Source organism: Cryptotermes secundus, unplaced genomic scaffold, assembly GCF_002891405.2.
Source record: "Cryptotermes secundus unplaced genomic scaffold, Csec_1.0 scaffold407, whole genome shotgun sequence".
In the NCBI taxonomy this organism is placed as follows: domain Eukaryota; kingdom Metazoa; phylum Arthropoda; class Insecta; order Blattodea; family Kalotermitidae; genus Cryptotermes; species Cryptotermes secundus.
Window position 1 is genome coordinate 2,423,555 of NW_019741981.1, and position 18,902 is coordinate 2,442,456.

The following is an 18,902-nucleotide window of genomic DNA, read 5'->3' on the forward strand; positions in this document are numbered from 1 at the left end:
TGGTCTTTCGACGATCTTCATCAATTGCACGTTTGATTTTGGCAATGTTTTCGTCATTTCTTCCTGTCGAAGGACGCCCGGGGCGTGGCATGTCTTCTGTTGACATGTTGCCAGATTTGAAACGGGAAAACCACTCGTAGACCTGTGATTTCCCCAAAGCATCATCATTAAAGGCTTGCCGAAGCATCCCAACAGTCTCGGCTGCAGTTTTCCCTAACAGAAAGCAAAATTTCACGCACACTCTTTGTTCCTTCTGGTCAGCCATCTCACTAATCGCCAAAGGGTTGAAACAGGAACGCACACAACAGAGCACCACAGACAAACCACTTAACTCAGACTGACGCCAGCTCACTAACAGTCGCGGGAGACCCCCAGCTAACACCACCTAGCAGCACAACTTGTAACTACAAAGCATGCACGCGCAACAGGTCGGTTCCAGTTATTTTTGAGTCCCCCCTCGTATAGTATCATCTATCCCATTGTCTTTCATTAATCATAAGAACTTATCATACTCTTAGGAATACTGGATCAGGATAGAGAAAATACTGAGATTTAGTAATAAATTTTCAAAGGAATGAGTTCTGTGCAAACATGCTCCTAACCCATTAACAAAGTCATTGCCAGGATAAACTTCAGACAGTTCATTAGTAAGACATTAATATTGCCAGCCTGGGCCTAAGTCAATTTAGTGAGTCTCCATAAGATCTGAGTAAAATCATGTCAGATTGCATGACCCATGAATAGAGGTTCATGGATGGGTCATTTAGATCAAAAGGCATGCCAGTTGACAGGTTTTTTTCTCCCTTGTACAGAGAGGCCCACAAAAATGTATACACACTTCTACATACAATATATCTGCTTAAATAATTTATTGGTATATCTGTGATTGAACTTTGAAAATGTCCATATACAGGTGTAACCTATATAACACTTCATTAGAGCTTATCTATGGACATTTTCGAAGTTGAACCAAAAATATACCAATAAATTATTTTAGAAAATATTTTGTACACTGAAGTTTATATACATTTTTTGAGCCCTCTGTCATTTTATTTATGGTGCATTTTTGTTTAATCTCTATGAGAACAAGGTTAGAGCTGATATATGGTTCACAGTATCGTCTCTGTGTCTTTGGGTTATACTAGAACACAGTCATGGCAGTGAAAAGAGAAAAACTAGTAGAAGGGAACTGCAAAATTGTGAATAATAGCAATTCTGACATTTATTGTACCCAAATCGAGGTCTCCAAAATGGCCATTAGAAATTAATAAAGAAAACAGTTTGGAATGATCAGATACCACCCATCAGCCAGTGTTTCCCGAAAGTCATCATCATCTCTCCATCTCACTCTTTATATTCCATGACAGCTAAGTACTTGGAACATTTTATAACCCTGACTTTATGCAGGTAATTGGCAGCAAATGCCATTTGTATTTTCAGAAGAAAATAACAGTGGTCTGAAACTGTATACAAGACACTGTCATAGTACTAAGCAATGGTAGCCCAAAATAATGATGCATTTTTATAACACTCTCAGTATCTGAGACTGTATGGCATCAAATGGTAGGATGATGATGAAAATGAAAGAATTTGGAAGAAATTGGTCATGGCCTAATCAAGGTACTATCCTGGCATATACCTGGAGGGACTGGGGAAAACTATGAAGATTCTGGATAGCAAGTGTCTTTGTCAAGAATCAAATCAAGCACATCCCAAATACTAAGCTAAGACAGATTTTTGGTAGAAGGAAGTACTTGTCCTCAATTTTCAAGCCAAGCAAGTGGTATGTTATTGAGTCCACAACACAGCAAGAAACGTAGAGGCACCAGGCAATAGAATAGGCAAACAGGTAAAGCCAATATGCATTATTCATTATACCTGCAAGTACTGCATGGACTATGCTGTTCAGTAGCGTCCATATTATAGTATAATACGAAACATGAGAGAATGTTATTTCTCTGCCACATTGTGCTATCATAACTTTATAGGGCAATGCACACATTTGTTCCTGACGTAAAAGGAGAGAGAGGGGGAGAAGACAAGGGAAAAGAGAAAGAATTTACATTGAGACAATCCAATTGATGCATAACAGTTTCTCAGTTTCTATGAACAATCCCACTCTGCCTAAAGATTATGTGGAAAGTCACTCAACGAGAAAAGACAAAACACATTCAAATTCCCAGTTACATGCTGCAGAATGTGTCTCAAAAGAACATCAAAAGGGAAACAAGGTTTCTGGGCCCTCTGTATGTTTCTGTGCATCCTGATGGCTGGTATCATTCCCTCAAAGTCTACTAAATGTAAAGTGAAATTGTAATTTCTTTCCCAGCATTTTCAACAAACGATTTTTTCTTCAGCTAGTATGAAACCTGAACCCCATACTGAAAACTGCAATATTTAAAATGAGGCTTGAATTTAAAAGCTGGACAGTGAAAGTTAATATTTAAATTATTAATATTTCTGTAATCATATATCAAGGCCAAAGTAGTCAGTATTAATTTACATATAACATTTTTGTAATCATATTTCTGTATGCATTTGAAAGGGACAAATGCTTGAAATTTGGTAACTGAATTCTCAAAGAAGTTTTTAAGTTCTGCATATAGCTGTATTAGAGAGTTTTAATGCATATTATTGAATGAAGGAATGCTGGTAAAGTTGTGGTTATTCAAGTGAGTATGATTAAATTTGTTTTAACACAACACGGGAAAATAAATACCTTTGTAAAAAACGAAAAGAAAATTTTATAATGACTTGCGCATCAGAACCAATAGCAGACAATGTATGAATAAATAAATGCACTAAAAACAGCTCATATGGGTACAGTAGAATGATATTGGTGAAAATAATGAGGCTTGACCATGTAACAAGCCAGAACATTTAGGCTCATTGTGGCATCCACATCAGTATGAGTGAATGAAGAAAAATTATATGGAACAGCCATGTTTCATGCATGTCACCTGAAAGATTGTATGAATAGCAGTAGGTAATTCACTTGAAGAGAGGAGAAATCCCTGGAAGACATATAAAGAACAGAGTGACACTCTGGAGAGATCAGGCTGTCAACCTAGCAATGAAGAAGACAATGGAACGTTGGTTAGTAGGAATATACACCACTGTCCCAAAAGTATCTGACTTTATTTTTTGCCTCTGTAAGTAGTGGCCAAAGGGGTGGGGAAATTGAGCATAGTGGTAGAAGGGACTTTCATGCGCGATTTTTTGCTGACTTGCAACACTGCCGGATGCGTCTGTGGCTGCCAGATAGCTAAGTGTAACACGTGTTCGTCGCATTCTCGTTTTGCTCAAGATGACAGAATGCTTGGAACAGCAATACTGCATCAAGTTTTGTCAGAAACTTTACCCAAACGGAAACAATTCACAAAATTCAGCAGGCTTTCGGCGATGATGCAATGGGGGTCACTCAAATTAAAGAGTGGTTCAACCGCTTTAAAGATGGCCGTATGTCGGCGGACAGTGGCCAGCATTCTGGGAGACTGTCAATGAGCCAAAATGCTGATGTCACTGAAAAAGTGTGGACACTGATCATAGAGGACTGTTTGACCATCCAGGAAATTGCTGATGAGGTTGGGATCAGCACAGGTTCCGCAAACATAATTTTAACTGAGGATTTGGGCATGCAAAGAGTGGCGGCAAAATTTGTGCCCTAGCTGCTTTCGCCTGAGCAGCAAGAACTCCGCCTTGAGGCTGCGCAGGACATGCTGGAGTGCATCAACAGAGATCCTGAGTTCCTGAAGACTGTGATCACTGGTGACGAGTCGTGGGTGTACAGATATGACCCTGAAACCAAGGGTCAGGCATCACAATGGAAGCATCCAACATCCCCAAGGCCCAAAAAAAGCATGATAGGTTCGGAGCAATGTGAAGGTGATACTGACTCTTTTTTTTTTCGATTACCGGGGTGTTGTGCATCATGAGTATGCACCACTAGGCCAAACTGTCAATAAAGAGTACTACCAAGAAGTCCTCCGCCATCTTCGTGATGCAGTTCGGTACAAGAGACCAGAGCTGTGGGACACACGCAACTGGCAGCTGCATCATGACAACGCCCCAGCTCATTCATCGCACCTGATCCAGGGTTTCCTTGCCAAGCACGGCCTTCCGCAGGCTCACCGGGCTCCCTGCTCTCCTCACATGGCTCCATGTGATTTCTGGCTGTTCCTGAGATTGAAGACACCGCTGAAAGGCTCCCGTTTTGACAGCCAGGGGGACATCATACAGAGCAGCTGCACGCCATACCAAAAGAAGTCTTCCAGAATTGCTTCCAGCAATGGAAGGACCACTGGGCTAAGTGTGTGGAGTCACAAGGGGCCTACTTTGTATGGTATTAGGTATTGTAACCGCCCAGATACAGAACATTGTTTTCCCGGCCCAAGGTTGGATACTTTTTGGACAGAGTAGTGTCAATTGCATTGATTTCATAAGATTTAGTGTTTCTTTCCTTTTTGTCAATAACAAATTTAAAGTAACTGCGGTTTTCCATTTCTGTCAAGTTTTGTCTACCGCAGTATTTGCTTCTATGTATCCATGGTTTGTAATTTACATATGTGTGTGAAAAAAATTAAAAGTTTCTACATGAGTTAGATTTGTTGTGACTTTGAAATCAAATTTCTAGCTTCCATTTTGCCATTGTGGTGCTTCATTGCATGACCTTTTTTTAAGTTTTGTCTAATTTTTTTCAGCATATTGTGTATTTTTTATGTGCAGTAAAGGATAAATTGGTAGTACTGTAAACTCTGTTGATGACAATATTATTATTATTATTATTAGGCCTTGCTGACTTGTTGAATGTCTGCAAGAATCTTCAGAAACTCAGTTTGGAGCATTGCACTCTTAGTGACAAAGCATGTGCTGCTATTGGGCAAAATCATAACCTGGATGTTCTCAACTTGTCAGCATGCTATGGCATCACTCAGGGTTGCATCAGCAATATTCTTACTGGCTGCAGAAAGTAAGTATGATTATGTAATGTTGTGTAACCTTTCACACATCACATATTGGCACATGTGGGTTACTCACATTGGAATTATCATAGCCAAAGATATCAATTAGTACAGCATTTCTGTCAATATATGGCATCAAATATGATGTATTAATATTAAATGGAAGAAAGAGACTTTCCTGTTTTGTGTGTGCGTGTTAAGGTCCTTTGCAGAAAGTGCTGTGAGTCTGTGCAACTGTGTTGTCCCTAAGCAGCCTTGGAATTTAAAGCTGACAGTACTATGGCAGAGCTTGGCAGCCAAAGGGCAATATGAAAATTTTGTTTTACAGATTGACACATATTTGTTGTAAAGTTATTTATTTTTGGTTCATTTAACAACATTTTCAATAGCTCATACTATACGAGGGGGGACCCAAAAATAACTGGAAACGACCTGTTGCGCGCGCATGCTTTGTAGTTACGAGTTGTGCTGCTAGGTGGTGTTAGCTGGGGGTGTCCCGCGACTGTTAGTGAGCTGGCGTCAGTCTGAGTTAAGTGGTTTCTCTGTGGTGCTCTGTTGTGTGCGTTCCTGTTTCAACCCTTTGGCGATTAGTGAGATGGCCGACCAGAAGGAACAGTTCTTTTAAGAAATTCTTGATCGTTCTGCACTTCACTCTTCAAGTCGCGGCAAACACTCACGCGGTTTTCTCTTTGGTCATCTCTGAGCAAGCGAGGAACAAATTTTGCAGACACCCGTCTCATGTGCAAACCTTCGGTTAAAATTCGCTGGACCGTGCTCCATGAGATGTTCGTTTCCTCAGAAAGTTGGTCAATGGTCTTTCGACGATCTTCATCAATTGCACGTTTGATTTTGGCAATGTTTTCGTCATTTCTTCCTGTCGAAGGACGCCCGGGGTGTGGCATGTCTTCTGTTGACATGTTGCCAGATTTGAAATGGGAAAACCACTCATAGACCTGTGATTTCCCCAAAGCATCATCATTAAAGGCTTGCCGAAGCATCCAACAGTCTCGGCTGCAGTTTTTCCTAACAGAAAGCAAAATTTCACGCACACTCTTTGTTCCTTCTGGTCGGCCATTTCACTAATCGCCAAAGGGTTGAAACAGGAACGCACACAACAGAACACCACAGACAAACCACTTAACTCAGACTGACGCCAGCTCACTAACAGTGGCGGGAGACCCCCAGGTAACACCACCTAGCAGCACAACTCGTAACTACAAAGCATGCGCGCGCAACAGGTCGTTTCCGGTTATTTTTGGGTCCCCCTTCGTATAGTGTTGAATGACAGGTGAATAATGAATTGGACAGGATTTAGAAGGAAGTGGGCACAATCTACTTTGGTGTACTGTTCCAACATTTCCCAAAAAGAACTGAAGAAAACTGTCAAAACCTCAGGACAACTGGTACCTGGGATGACAATTTTTTTTTGATTAGTTTAAAGAACGTGCATTTCTGCTTCAAATCCATTAAGTGTTGAAATTTTGTCTATCAGTGAAGTAAGACTCTAGATTTGAGGGTGTGTGTGAACAATGCCATATTTATATTTCATTTAAATTGACTTGCAGGAATTGAACAAACTGTGTACTGAGGAACATAACTTGTGCCCTCCTCTAATATTGTTAACATAATTATATAAAAAGGGAAGAAGACTTTGGTTGAATTATTGTGTTCTGTAACTGTAGAGTTATTTATAATGTGGCATTTTAAATACGTCTTTACTTCAGATAAAAAAAATACCAGCAATGCTAGACACATTAGAGTAAGGAATTGTAAACGGATGAAATGCAAAAGACAACCTTGTCTGCATAGTGAAGTAAATTCATCAGTGAAAAACAAACAATTTTTTATGAACACTGATATTTTCCCCACCCATTTTAATTTGTGTATAATCTCTTTTCTCAGGTTGTCAGCCCTTAACATAGCTTGGACTAATCTCTCATTGGCTGCTTTAAATACTCTCTGTACTGAACTGCCTCGTTCATTGCAGAGGATTAATATTAGTGGCTGTCGCAAAACTCTTACTGACAATCGTATGTATTTTCTCACTTGGCTGTTTTTGGGGCATAATTGATATAATTGCACTGAAACTAGTTCAGTAATTTCAGGGATAAAGTGTGCAAATAGACACATCCTTCCCATTAAGCATTAACTTTATGCACTTTATGACAAAAGAAATTCACAGAAATCTACTCGATGAATCTCAGTAAAACAAATTTTTGGGATCCAACAGTATTTATTTTCATTTAACTTTTATCCACCCTGCAGATCAGTGTAATCAATATGATATATAAGGGGTAGAATATAGTATACTGTATTTATATAATTATATAACAGTTTACAAATTTAGGTGTTGTGAATGCTTATGTACAGACATAAGTAAAGTAAAGGTATCCCTGTAACAGGCCTTGGAGGCTCATAGGGTTGTGAGATGTTGAGGTTCCCACATTTTGTAGACATTTGGCCATGGCCCATAGACGGCAGTAAGGTTGTCAGCCCTACGACCGGCCACCCTTTACCCCAAAGAATATTCCTGGTACTCATATCTCTTAGAGGCTGAGTCGACCCCACAGCCATAGTGCGGCTGGAAGGATTAGGTAAATTGAAAAAAAGAAATCCAGTGACCTCATCGGGATTCGATCCCATGGCCTTCTGGCTTGTAGCATAGTGCCTCAACCAACTATGCTACCGTGTGCCCCCCTATGTACAGACATATTCTTGCATTTAAAATAACTAACGAGTCTAATTAATAGCTGAGAATTTAAATAAATTGTTCGTATTTATTCCTAATTTCCTGTTTTATAGCTTAGAGCAATAATGTATGAGAGCTATATAAGCGTGCAAATTTAGATAAATAAGTATAATTTGGTATATTTGCATTGCAGATGTTCGTCAGTTAGTTACTGCCTGTCCTGAGCTGGTTGAGTTGGACCTGAGTGACTGTACAAGCCTGACTTCAGAAACAATAAGTATTGTAACAAAGTTAGATAAAATTGAGTATCTTGCACTCAGTCGGTGTTACAGTATAACTCCAGCAGCATACTTGTAAGTATGACTAATGGCCTGCCGTACACAGACCTGCAACTTTGTTTTCAATAGCTTAGCTCAGTATTATCTAAACATACTTTATTACCATCATAGGGATGCTGCAAGATACAATTAGATGTATTTCATACAACACAACTGTCTACATCGCACCAGACAAGATACAGAAGCCTTTATTTCCATACATCATCAGGTCCAGCATATTTGTAAATGATTATATTTTAGGATTAGATCAATTTTAAATTACTTTTACAGAAAAAACTTAAATAATGTAAAATTATGTAAAGTTTTCTGTTAACATTGGATACCCTTGAAAATGGAAATATGAGACTGTAACACATTAGGTTTCATAATTATTAATTCAAAACTGGGTATGTATAATGGTATTCTTGTGTTTTAAATTAGCCAAACAACTTTGTTCATGAATGCTTGGTTATAAAGATACAAATGGAACCCACATCATCTGTCTTTTGCAAACCGTATCCTTATTTAAGAGATTTCATGACTTAACATTTTGTCACATGTTAGTGACTGGACACAGGGTTTGGATTGATAACTGAATTGACTAGATGCTAATTACTCTTACAAATTTACAGATAATTACACTGTTTACAAGTATTTACACTCCTTCAAAGTTTGTTGTATCACTCTTGGCTAGTTCCTTACTTGTTCTGACTTCACAAACATTTCTAGGTTTTGGAATCTAACAGCAGGGACTCTCCCTAATGCTGCCATCAAGGACTCCCTGTATGTAGCCTGGTAATGGACTGATTAGTGAACATTGTCCTCAATCTACTGTTATGTGCATGTTTGTTGCTGCAGAAACTTATTTTAACAAGCTGTTCTCATAGCAATGGACACCTCAGTGACACTTCTCTGATCTCAAAATTCTTACTTTTAGGTGTTATGTCACAGTACAAACTCTGGATAGTGGTTTTGGATAGGGCCTTTCGTGTATTTCATCCTCATCCATTACATTTTCTACCACGATAGGTTGTGCTAGGAAGAAATTTCTATCTGCAAGTGCTCCTCTTGTATCTGTGTCCATTCTTTCATTGTTTTCTTTTTTCTGGTCATTTTTTTCAACATATTCCGTTTTAAAACTGCTGTATTATTCACATTTCTACATTGTTTTAGTAACGTTTCTAATGATGTTTCTATGTAATGTTTCAGTTTCTAATTCTATTTCTTGTTCACTTTTTATTACTAAATAAACTACTATTCTGCAACTCGTCTGTTGACATCTCTTGGTGATTGAAATGGAAGCACTAAACCTCTGACACTTCACTGTAGGATTACTAAGCATATACATTACGAAACAGAAGACTCAGGGCGTTTCTTACTAAATCATAAATTATACTTGGCATTATAAGTTATGTTTGATCTGAGACAGTTGAATCTAATGTCGTATAAAAGGCCCTTCAGAAGCTTTTAATACACATCAAAATATTATAATTTCTGAGTCAGAGTAGTTTTAATGGTTCCTGATAGGTTTTATTTTTTTGAAAATGAGACCATTCTCTCTCTAGCATTATTAACTGTAGGAATGTAGGATTTGATATAATTTTAGCTTTCTTTTTTCAAGAAAATCAGAAATAGACTCACCTCTTGCCAGGCTGAACAGAGACAAAGGTAAAATGGACCATAAATGGAGAGATTGTTTTAACACTATATGTTATATGTGCCTGTATTACCTTGCAAGTAGTGGCAATTTCTGTGCAGTTTATATGTCTATTTTGTTATTGCAGGCAATTATCATCAGTTAGCTCACTAATGTACCTGGATGTTTTCAATTTGATGAGTGAGCAATCATTAGCAAACTTGCAAGATAATCTTCGTGAAGTGGATGTTAACAAGTTCCTGTTTTCAAGTGTTGCCCGCCCTACTGTTGGCATAAGAAGGACCAGTATCTGGGGTCTACGTGTTAGAGACTGATAAGCATCTATATCAGCATTGAACCTCCTGGATACAATTTAAGTTTTCTTCACTTAGAAACTAGGTGTTATAAGGAAGGTTGTTATAGTGGGTACCGAACACAAAATCAGTTGTGGAGCAGGGATTTCAAGTGCAGCACACTATACCCCCCATCCTTAGTCAGTCATTTAAGTTTCTCCCTTACTAGTCGATGTAATGAAATGCCAATATATCTGCTCAACAGCTTGTCATTATAAAATTGTGTCATTAAATATTTATAGGATTTTGTTCACTTCTTTCATGTGCCATTAATATGTCCTCAAAATCCCTGCAGTAAAAAAGATCAAAAGCATTAAAACAAAAATATTCAGACACTTGCTAATTTTTGGATGAAAAATTCACTTTCAGCGTTGGCTAATTCAGAATGTTCTGTTGTTACTTTCAGTAGAAGGACTTTTATTTTAAGTAATTCTAAAAGGACCAACAATGACATTTGTTTGATCATAAGTTCTAGGTTAATCATTAGATAGATATGGGGTACTTTGGTGTATAATTTCATGTGTGATGGAAAGACGTAACAGGAATAAAATAAATGTGATCTGTTAAAATTATAATGAACAGTTATTTATTTGCATTATTATGTTTTCATTCTGAAAGTTCCTGAGTTGTGCAAATATTTCTTTCTTGTGGTAAGATAATACAGGCTGTTTTGAAAAAAGAATTTTTCCATAAAGCAATGTCTTTATTTCTAACACTCATTTCCTTCTCCCAAAATTTTACATCAGAAAACACTGGTATTTAAATTGCTTCAGATATATGCTAGGAAATGGAAAATTACTTTTATTTTACTAGGTCTTACAACTTTACTTATTCAGCATGAAATGTTTTTTCTCTAGAACTGTAAATGACATTTTTCTTCTGCAAGTCTGAAATACACTCAACTGGGTTTGAACTCCGCGTATTTTATTTCATTTTTAAAAGTAGTGGCACTGGGTTTGTAATGATTCTTTATGAAGGCTCTAGTACAATACTTCCCAAGAGAGTAGCAACATTTTTATTAATTTCTTTATTATGTTTTTGTTTCTACTAAAATTTTAAACTAAATTGCACCATTCCCCACAAGAGAATAATGAGTGGGACATTGTGGAATGGAAATTCCTAACTCATAGATGTCAAATGCAGCGGTTTCTCACCTGAAGAATCTGAAACTGCACTATTAAAAAACATGCTTCACATTCAGATTACTCACTAAATAAAGACTTAGATCTTACTGATGCCTGCAGCACTCCAGATGCAACATGAACATTTATAAACAGCTGCAAATAAAACTTTGCTATTACAACTGGTATGCAGACCCCTGTAACTTCTACTAAAATGACAGGAACTAGGTCTACATGGTTATAGAGAATGTCTTTTCTAACTGCAACAGCAGTTATGTCTTTTTTTTCCTGGTTTTCAGTCAGCCTAATAAAAGTGGTAATTTGGAAGGAAGAATCTCTCTTAAAATTTTAGATGTGTCTGAGAGCAGGACCACATATGTGTGTAAATCTTCCAGCTGTTCAGTCAATTTGTGGCACTGTCTTCTAGTGCCATTTATACTAAGTTCTACCTCTCTGAGGGGTCTACCAATCTCTCCTTGATGTAATTATTGTCAGTACTATAATAGTGTATGGCTGATTCCCATGTATGATATTGTCATGTGACAGTGACTAGACACACGTTTTGGATTTATTGGACACTTAAAACTTGGAACTACAGGTAATTACAGCATTATCACTAATTCATACACTCTACAGATCACTACAGCAAGCACTAAGTCTTCTCAGTCTGCTTTGTCTTCACCGGTTGTCGCCTGGTAACAGCTCCCACTGCCATAGATTCCTCAGCTTCTGTGTTCCATGGTTCTGGCCCTCGCTGTCTGGTGCTTATCTCATGACTCACTCAGTGCTGCTATGTAACAGCTTATAACAATGCATCAATAAATTTGCCAATGTTTTTCTCTTTGTGGGTGACACCAGTATTTTGGTCACTGGAAAAAATCATTGTGCGCTTAAGCACAAAGTTGTGGATACTTTGTCTCTCACTGTAAATTGGTTTATAGCAAACAAGTTGGTCTTAAATAACAAAACTAGTATTATTAATTTTGCTCCTGAAGAGTCTGCCAGCTCTTCTGGCAGTATCCTTTGGAAACGTGGTAATGAAAGAAGTCCCTGTAATAACATTTTTGGGTATACAAATTGAAAATAAATTGAATTGGAAGAGTCATGTTGAACACATCCATCCTAAACTCAGTTCTGCTATTTTTGTAATTAGGAATTTATCTTATTTTATGAATTTAAAAACCCTGCAAATGGTGTATTTTTCTTACTTTCATTCTGTCATTAAGTATAGAATAGTCCTCTGGGCAATTTGACTAATAATTCTAGAGTTTTTAAATTACAAAAGAATGTAATAAGGATCATATCAGGAGTGGGACCCAAAGACTCATGTAGAAGTTTTTTAAGAAATTAGATATTGTACCATTGTCATGTGAATATGTTTTTTCTTTAATTTTGTTTGATAGATAATCAAAATAATTTCTGTTCAGGTTCATGGCCTGAACACTAGAAGCAAAAATCAAATGTATATTCCAACTTAAAATCTTTCTCCTTTCCAGAATGGCACTATGTTTACCAGTATTAGGTTATTTAATAGATTGCCAAAGACCATTCAAAGTCTCAGACAGGATAGAATCAGTTTTGAAAATAATTTATTTTCATATCATGAATAACTCATTTTATACAGTGAATAATTAGTTATAGTGTTGTTTAGCTTTGTATTGTCTTTCTGCTTTGTTTGCTTGTGTTATGCTTGTGACCAGTTTCATGTCCATTGTATTTTGGACTTGTGAAAAGTGAAATACACTACCATAGTCAATAAGTTCGTGGACTGGCCGCAAAGCATCGTTGCAGTGCTCTACAGCGGATAGGTTGAGGCACGATATGATGCCCTGTCAGTTCATCTCCCGTCACAGCAAGAGGCAGTTATGTGCAAACAGTGTAAGCAGAACTCTATTGTGAACTGCAGTTAAATGCGAGTGGCGGAAATTGAAAATGTGGCAGTTTGAACAATGGGCAAACATCAAGTTCTGCCAAAAACTAGGCAAATCCCCTAGCAAAACGTTTAACATGACGAATTGGCTGTTGCTACATGACAAAGCCCCTGCACATCGCTCTGTTCTTGTCCAAGAGGAACTGACAAGGCAACAGGCCAACATTTTGCTACACCCTCTGTACTCACCTGATCTTGCACCATGCATTTTCTTCATCTTTCACAACTTGAAAGCAAAGCTACGTGGTCGTAGATTTCAGTCATCCAAGGAGGTCGTCAATGCCACAAGAGATGCCGTACAGGAATTTCCTGCCATTATGTTTCAGCAGTGTTTTCAGCAGCTATATCAATGTTGGCAGACTTGCATAGCAGCCAATGGCGACTATTTTGAGGACCGATGTAGATCCGTGTAAGTGTATGTGAATACCTTGTAATATGATGCAATAAAACCACAGTCCACGAACTTAATGACTGTACCACATACATATGTATGTATGTAATGGGCTAGCCTCTGCCAGGGATTGGCTGTCTCAGACTTGACCTCTGCTTGAGCTGAAATCAGTGTGAAAGCAGGGGGCAGGCAGATGCCACCTACCTTCATGCTGATATCTTGCTCAGCTTATTCTTCGATCCCGAAGACAGAAGCGATATGTTCCTCCAAAACATTGGTTGCTTTTCAAAGGACTNAATTATTGTCAGTACTATAATAGTGTATGGCTGATTCCCATGTATGATATTGTCATGTGACAGTGACTAGACACACGTTTTGGATTTATTGGACACTTAAAACTTGGAACTACAGGTAATTACAGCATTATCACTAATTCATACACTCTACAGATCACTACAGCAAGCACTAAATCTTCTCAGTCTGCTTTGTCTTCACCGGTTGTCGCCTGGTAACAGCTCCCACTGCCATAGATTCCTCAGCTTCTGTGTTCCATGGTTCTGGCCCTCGCTGTCTGGTGCTTATCTCATGACTCACTCAGTGCTGCTATGTAACAGCTTATAACAATGCATCAATAAATTTGCCAATGTTTTTCTCTTTGTGGGTGACACCAGTATTTTGGTCACTGGAAAAAATCATTGTGCGCTTAAGCACAAAGTTGTGGATACTTTGTCTCTCACTGTAAATTGGTTTATAGCAAACAAGTTGGTCTTAAATAACAAAACTAGTATTATTAATTTTGCTCCTGAAGAGTCTGCCAGCTCTTCTGGCAGTATCCTTTGGAAACGTGGTAATGAAAGAAGTCCCTGTAATAACATTTTTGGGTATACAAATTGAAAATAAATTGAATTGGAAGAGTCATGTTGAACACATCCATCCTAAACTCAGTTCTGCTATTTTTGTAATTAGGAATTTATCTTATTTTATGAATTTAAAAACCCTGCAAATGGTGTATTTTTCTTACTTTCATTCTGTCATTAAGTATAGAATAGTCCTCTGGGCAATTTGACTAATAATTCTAGAGTTTTTAAATTACAAAAGAATGTAATAAGGATCATATCAGGAGTGGGACCCAAAGACTCATGTAGAAGTTTTTTAAGAAATTAGATATTGTACCATTGTCATGTGAATATGTTTTTTCTTTAATTTTGTTTGATAGATAATCAAAATAATTTCTGTTCAGGTTCATGGCCTGAACACTAGAAGCAAAAATCAAATGTATATTCCAACTTAAAATCTTTCTCCTTTCCAGAATGGCACTATGTTTACTGGTATTAGGATATTTAATAGATAACCAAAGACCATTCAAAGTCTTAGAAAGGATAGAATCAGTTCTAAAAATAATTTATTTTCATATCTCATGAATAACTCATTTTATACAGTGAATAATTAGTTATAGTGTTGTTTAGCTTTGTATTGTCTTTCTGCTTTGTTTGCTTGTGTTATGCTTGTGACCAGTTTCATGTCCATTGTATTTTGGACTTGTGAAAAGTGAAATACACTACCATAGTCAATAAGTTCGTGGACTGGCCGCAAAGCATCGTTGCAGTGCTCTACAGCGGATAGGTTGAGGCACGATATGATGCCCTGTCAGTTCATCTCCCGTCACAGCAAGAGGCAGTTATGTGCAAACAGTGTAAGCAGAACTCTATTGTGAACTGCAGTTAAATGCGAGTGGCGGAAATTGAAAATGTGGCAGTTTGAACAATGGGCAAACATCAAGTTCTGCCAAAAACTAGGCAAATCCCCTAGCAAAACGTTTAACATGACGAATTGGCTGTTGCTACATGACAAAGCCCCTGCACATCGCTCTGTTCTTGTCCAAGAGGAACTGACAAGGCAACAGGCCAACATTTTGCTACACCCTCTGTACTCACCTGATCTTGCACCATGCATTTTCTTCATCTTTCACAACTTGAAAGCAAAGCTACGTGGTCGTAGATTTCAGTCATCCAAGGAGGTCGTCAATGCCACAAGAGATGCCGTACAGGAATTTCCTGCCATTATGTTTCAGCAGTGTTTTCAGCAGCTATATCAATGTTGGCAGACTTGCATAGCAGCCAATGGCGACTATTTTGAGGACCGATGTAGATCCGTGTAAGTGTATGTGAATACCTTGTAATATGATGCAATAAAACCACAGTCCACGAACTTAATGACTGTACCACATACATATGTATGTATGTAATGGGCTAGCCTCTGCCAGGGATTGGCTGTCTCAGACTTGACCTCTGCTTGAGCTGAAATCAGTGTGAAAGCAGGGGGCAGGCAGATGCCACCTACCTTCATGCTGATATCTTGCTCAGCTTATTCTTCGATCCCGAAGACAGAAGCGATATGTTCCTCCAAAACATTGGTTGCTTTTCAAAGGACTTTTCAAAGGACTCTATATAGAGTATGTTAGAAATTCTTTTGGCCATCTGGTTTTCAAGATATTAATTTGGTTTGAATAAACATCTTATTTTGAACAAATTCTGAGACAAAAAATTGTTCATCGATGCCATAATTTTAATGGCCAAGGAGAATATCTTAAGGCAACAGAACAACTCAAAACTTAAAATAATTAAGTACTTTATTAAGACTAGGAACACAACACAGGCATTTCTGGAACGTGCTCATTCAGTTTCATTACAGTGCAACAGATAGGTGATATTGTTCATGAAAACTTTGCTTAAACATTTTATTGTGGTTCGGGTTATCTGGAAGGAATGTTAAGCATAATATTGCATATCCTTATTTCCTGTTTGGATAAGCCAGAGCCTGCGACACTGACAAGATAGTTCTATTCTGCCTACTGACTGGGAAGGAAACTCAGACCTTTCTGACAAAGACCAGGATGACTGGATAGGTATGGTGGAATCTTGAAAGCTATCATACATGTCATCAACTTGATCACAGTCACATTAATAGAAGAAACCAAACATGAATGTCTACCAAAGAAAGAAGTTGACCTTCTGGGGTCAAGGTTATAACAATGCAATTTGCTAACTGATTTCTGTAGCGGCATAAAGAAACCAAACATTTGGCATTTGACAGTATGTAGGACTTCATATGTGCTTCATTGTTACTGGATTGATGAAAGAAATGAGCTTTCAACACAGCAGAAGAATGACAGATATTGGTATGCTCATCCAAAGTGACCTTAAAGGCAGTTTCACGTTAGAACAAAAGTACTTACACTTATGAGAGTATGTCCCTTATACTGAATGCTGCATTCACATCAGCTTTTTCCTGAAAACTTCAGTACTACTGGTGTGAAAGGAGGAGAAGGTTTCCAGATTTCACTTAGTGTGGCATGTTTCAGTTCTAAGACCATTATCAAGAAGCTGTCATATTTTACATCTCAGGGATCTGTGAGAATGTCCAGACTAAGTACTGACTTGATCTTATTTCTCTTCAGTAGGCAGTCTGTGTTTCCATTCAGTTCCTTTGTCCAGTAACTATCCTGTCTGTCTGATAAATAGTTTTTCTTTTTGGAACCATAATTTACACCAGAATCTTACTTTTCACATAAATATCATATGCAAACAGTTGTTCAGTGGGTAACTCGTGTGGTATTTAAACACAAAGTAACATGATCCTGTCTTCCTGGACTATAACTTTTTTATTTTTAAAATTAAATCTGGTTGTGTTGTTTTCCCAGGCTATCAGTTTTATGATAGTGTCATATGTGTGAGTGACTTTTGACAGGGATTCCAATAACTGGATTCATTGACCACTTATGGGTTGTAACTACAAGTAATTATAATAGTCTTCCTCAGTTACAGTGGCGGCTCGTAGCTAAAATTAGTGGGGGTGCTGCTCCAGAAAATTTGTAGCCTTTGTTTTAAAATTGTATAAAAGGAAACAAACATGTATAAAAAGAAAATTTATTCAGAAACTTGATAAAATCCTAAAAGAACAAAATCAAACATTTTTTACTTACTTTAACCTAAATTGTTACAGTTCACGCTTAATCTATTCATTTACAAATGAAATCCATTCTTTTTAACCTTTATATTATGCTCATTGATTGAAAGTCTGTATGCCTCACTAAGTTTCTCCTTAATACTTACAGTTCCTAAAAGTGACAGTGAAACTACATTATCAACGTGCTTCTTTGACTTCTCATGCTTTTCAGTTTTTTCTTTCATTTTGTTTATATTTCTAAAACCATCTTTTGTCCACGTTACATCACCCCCAAACAGCAAAGAGGGGAAGCAAAACAGTGCATTTTTTACTTCACAGCCGCAAAGCCAACTTTTCCGTTTGTACCATTCAGAATTAAAGCTACGAATATATTTCTTGTTCTTGCTTATGCCTGGCTGAGATATTAGAATATCAGGTGTTAAATGACCTCTTTTCTTAACTGCAACTTTCTCATGGAGAGACAGTTGTGAAAACTTAAGCTGCTGAAGTTCACTTAGAGTCACAGAACTTATTTCTTGGGGATGCAAGGCCATGGTTAAAGTTTTCTGTTAAATAAAACAACCGAAAAAAATGAATCAAATAGAATAGCTGGAAGCAGGATAATAATCTAATTCTACAATTAACTCATATTTTTTAAGCACAACACACACAGAGTAAAAAAAAACTACCTTCTATCAGCACGCCAGGGTCGGCACCGGTTGGCACTGTCAACACCTCGCCGCTGGAACTGTGAAACTCAAAGATTTGGCTACTGACATTAAGCTTAAGGATTATATATTGTATTGTACAAGTATAAAGAAAGAATTAAAGAAAAAAGGACTCATTATATAAATGTTATCGATAATATCAAGTGGAAATGGGGGGTGCTGCAGTTCCGCAGTGCCTATACACGGGCCGCCCCTGCTCGGTTATGCATTCCATATCATCTGTATCTACAGCACACATAAAGTCTTCACTAGCTGCTTCCTGGTAACAAGTTTTAACACTGTCTACTTATGTCCTTACCATCTCGTACATATCCCACAACTCCACCAAGTCTTCACTTCATCCTGCTTATCACTACATGGACCCCTGTGAAAATAACCGTTTCCTACTGTTCCTCTATTGTTGCATGTTGATTCATTGCTGTAGAGACCTGTTTGTGACCATTACCCAGTAAGGGCTCTACATGTGAAAACAGCAGTAGTTTAATCCTCAGTTTCCTAACGAAACGGATTTGATTCTTTTGTGGTAGACTAGGTTTCAGACTGAAAGCATGTGGTCACGTGGCTGAAAAGAAATTCTGTCATAAATGTGCTAGTGTCTACTTGCAACATGGCCAGCCATCAGCACCTGTAATAGAGATACTGATCCTGGCATCTGGTATGAGCCAGATTCACAAATTAGATTTTTTTTTGTGACACAAAGGACTTTCACTTGGAATTTTTGGGAACTGGCATGTTCTGCTGCTGAGTTCCCAGTGGACAAACAATTCGCAATTTGGTGAATAACCTTAGATCAGTGGGACTCCTAATATATGAGAAACAAAAACATAAGTG

At 37.8% G+C, this 18,902-nt stretch overlaps 1 protein-coding gene across 2 annotated transcripts in view; it reads left to right on the plus strand.

Annotated features, from left to right (window-relative positions):
* LOC111872935 (S-phase kinase-associated protein 2) overlaps positions 1 to 10,701 on the plus strand; it is a 22,125-nt gene extending 11,424 nt beyond the window's left edge. Inside the window, exons 6-9 of one of the 2 annotated variants that reach the window (XM_023867234.2) lie at positions 4,789 to 4,969; positions 6,864 to 6,991; positions 7,844 to 8,003; positions 9,752 to 10,701. In XM_023867234.2, coding sequence (XP_023723002.1) covers positions 4,789 to 4,969; positions 6,864 to 6,991; positions 7,844 to 8,003; positions 9,752 to 9,938 — 656 coding nt within the window. In that variant the 3' untranslated portion in view covers positions 9,939 to 10,701. The remainder of the gene's footprint in view (positions 1 to 4,788; positions 4,970 to 6,863; positions 6,992 to 7,843; positions 8,004 to 9,751) is intronic. The other variant, XM_023867233.2, reaches the window with a different exon arrangement.
* The last annotated feature ends 8,201 nt before the right edge of the window (positions 10,702 to 18,902 follow it).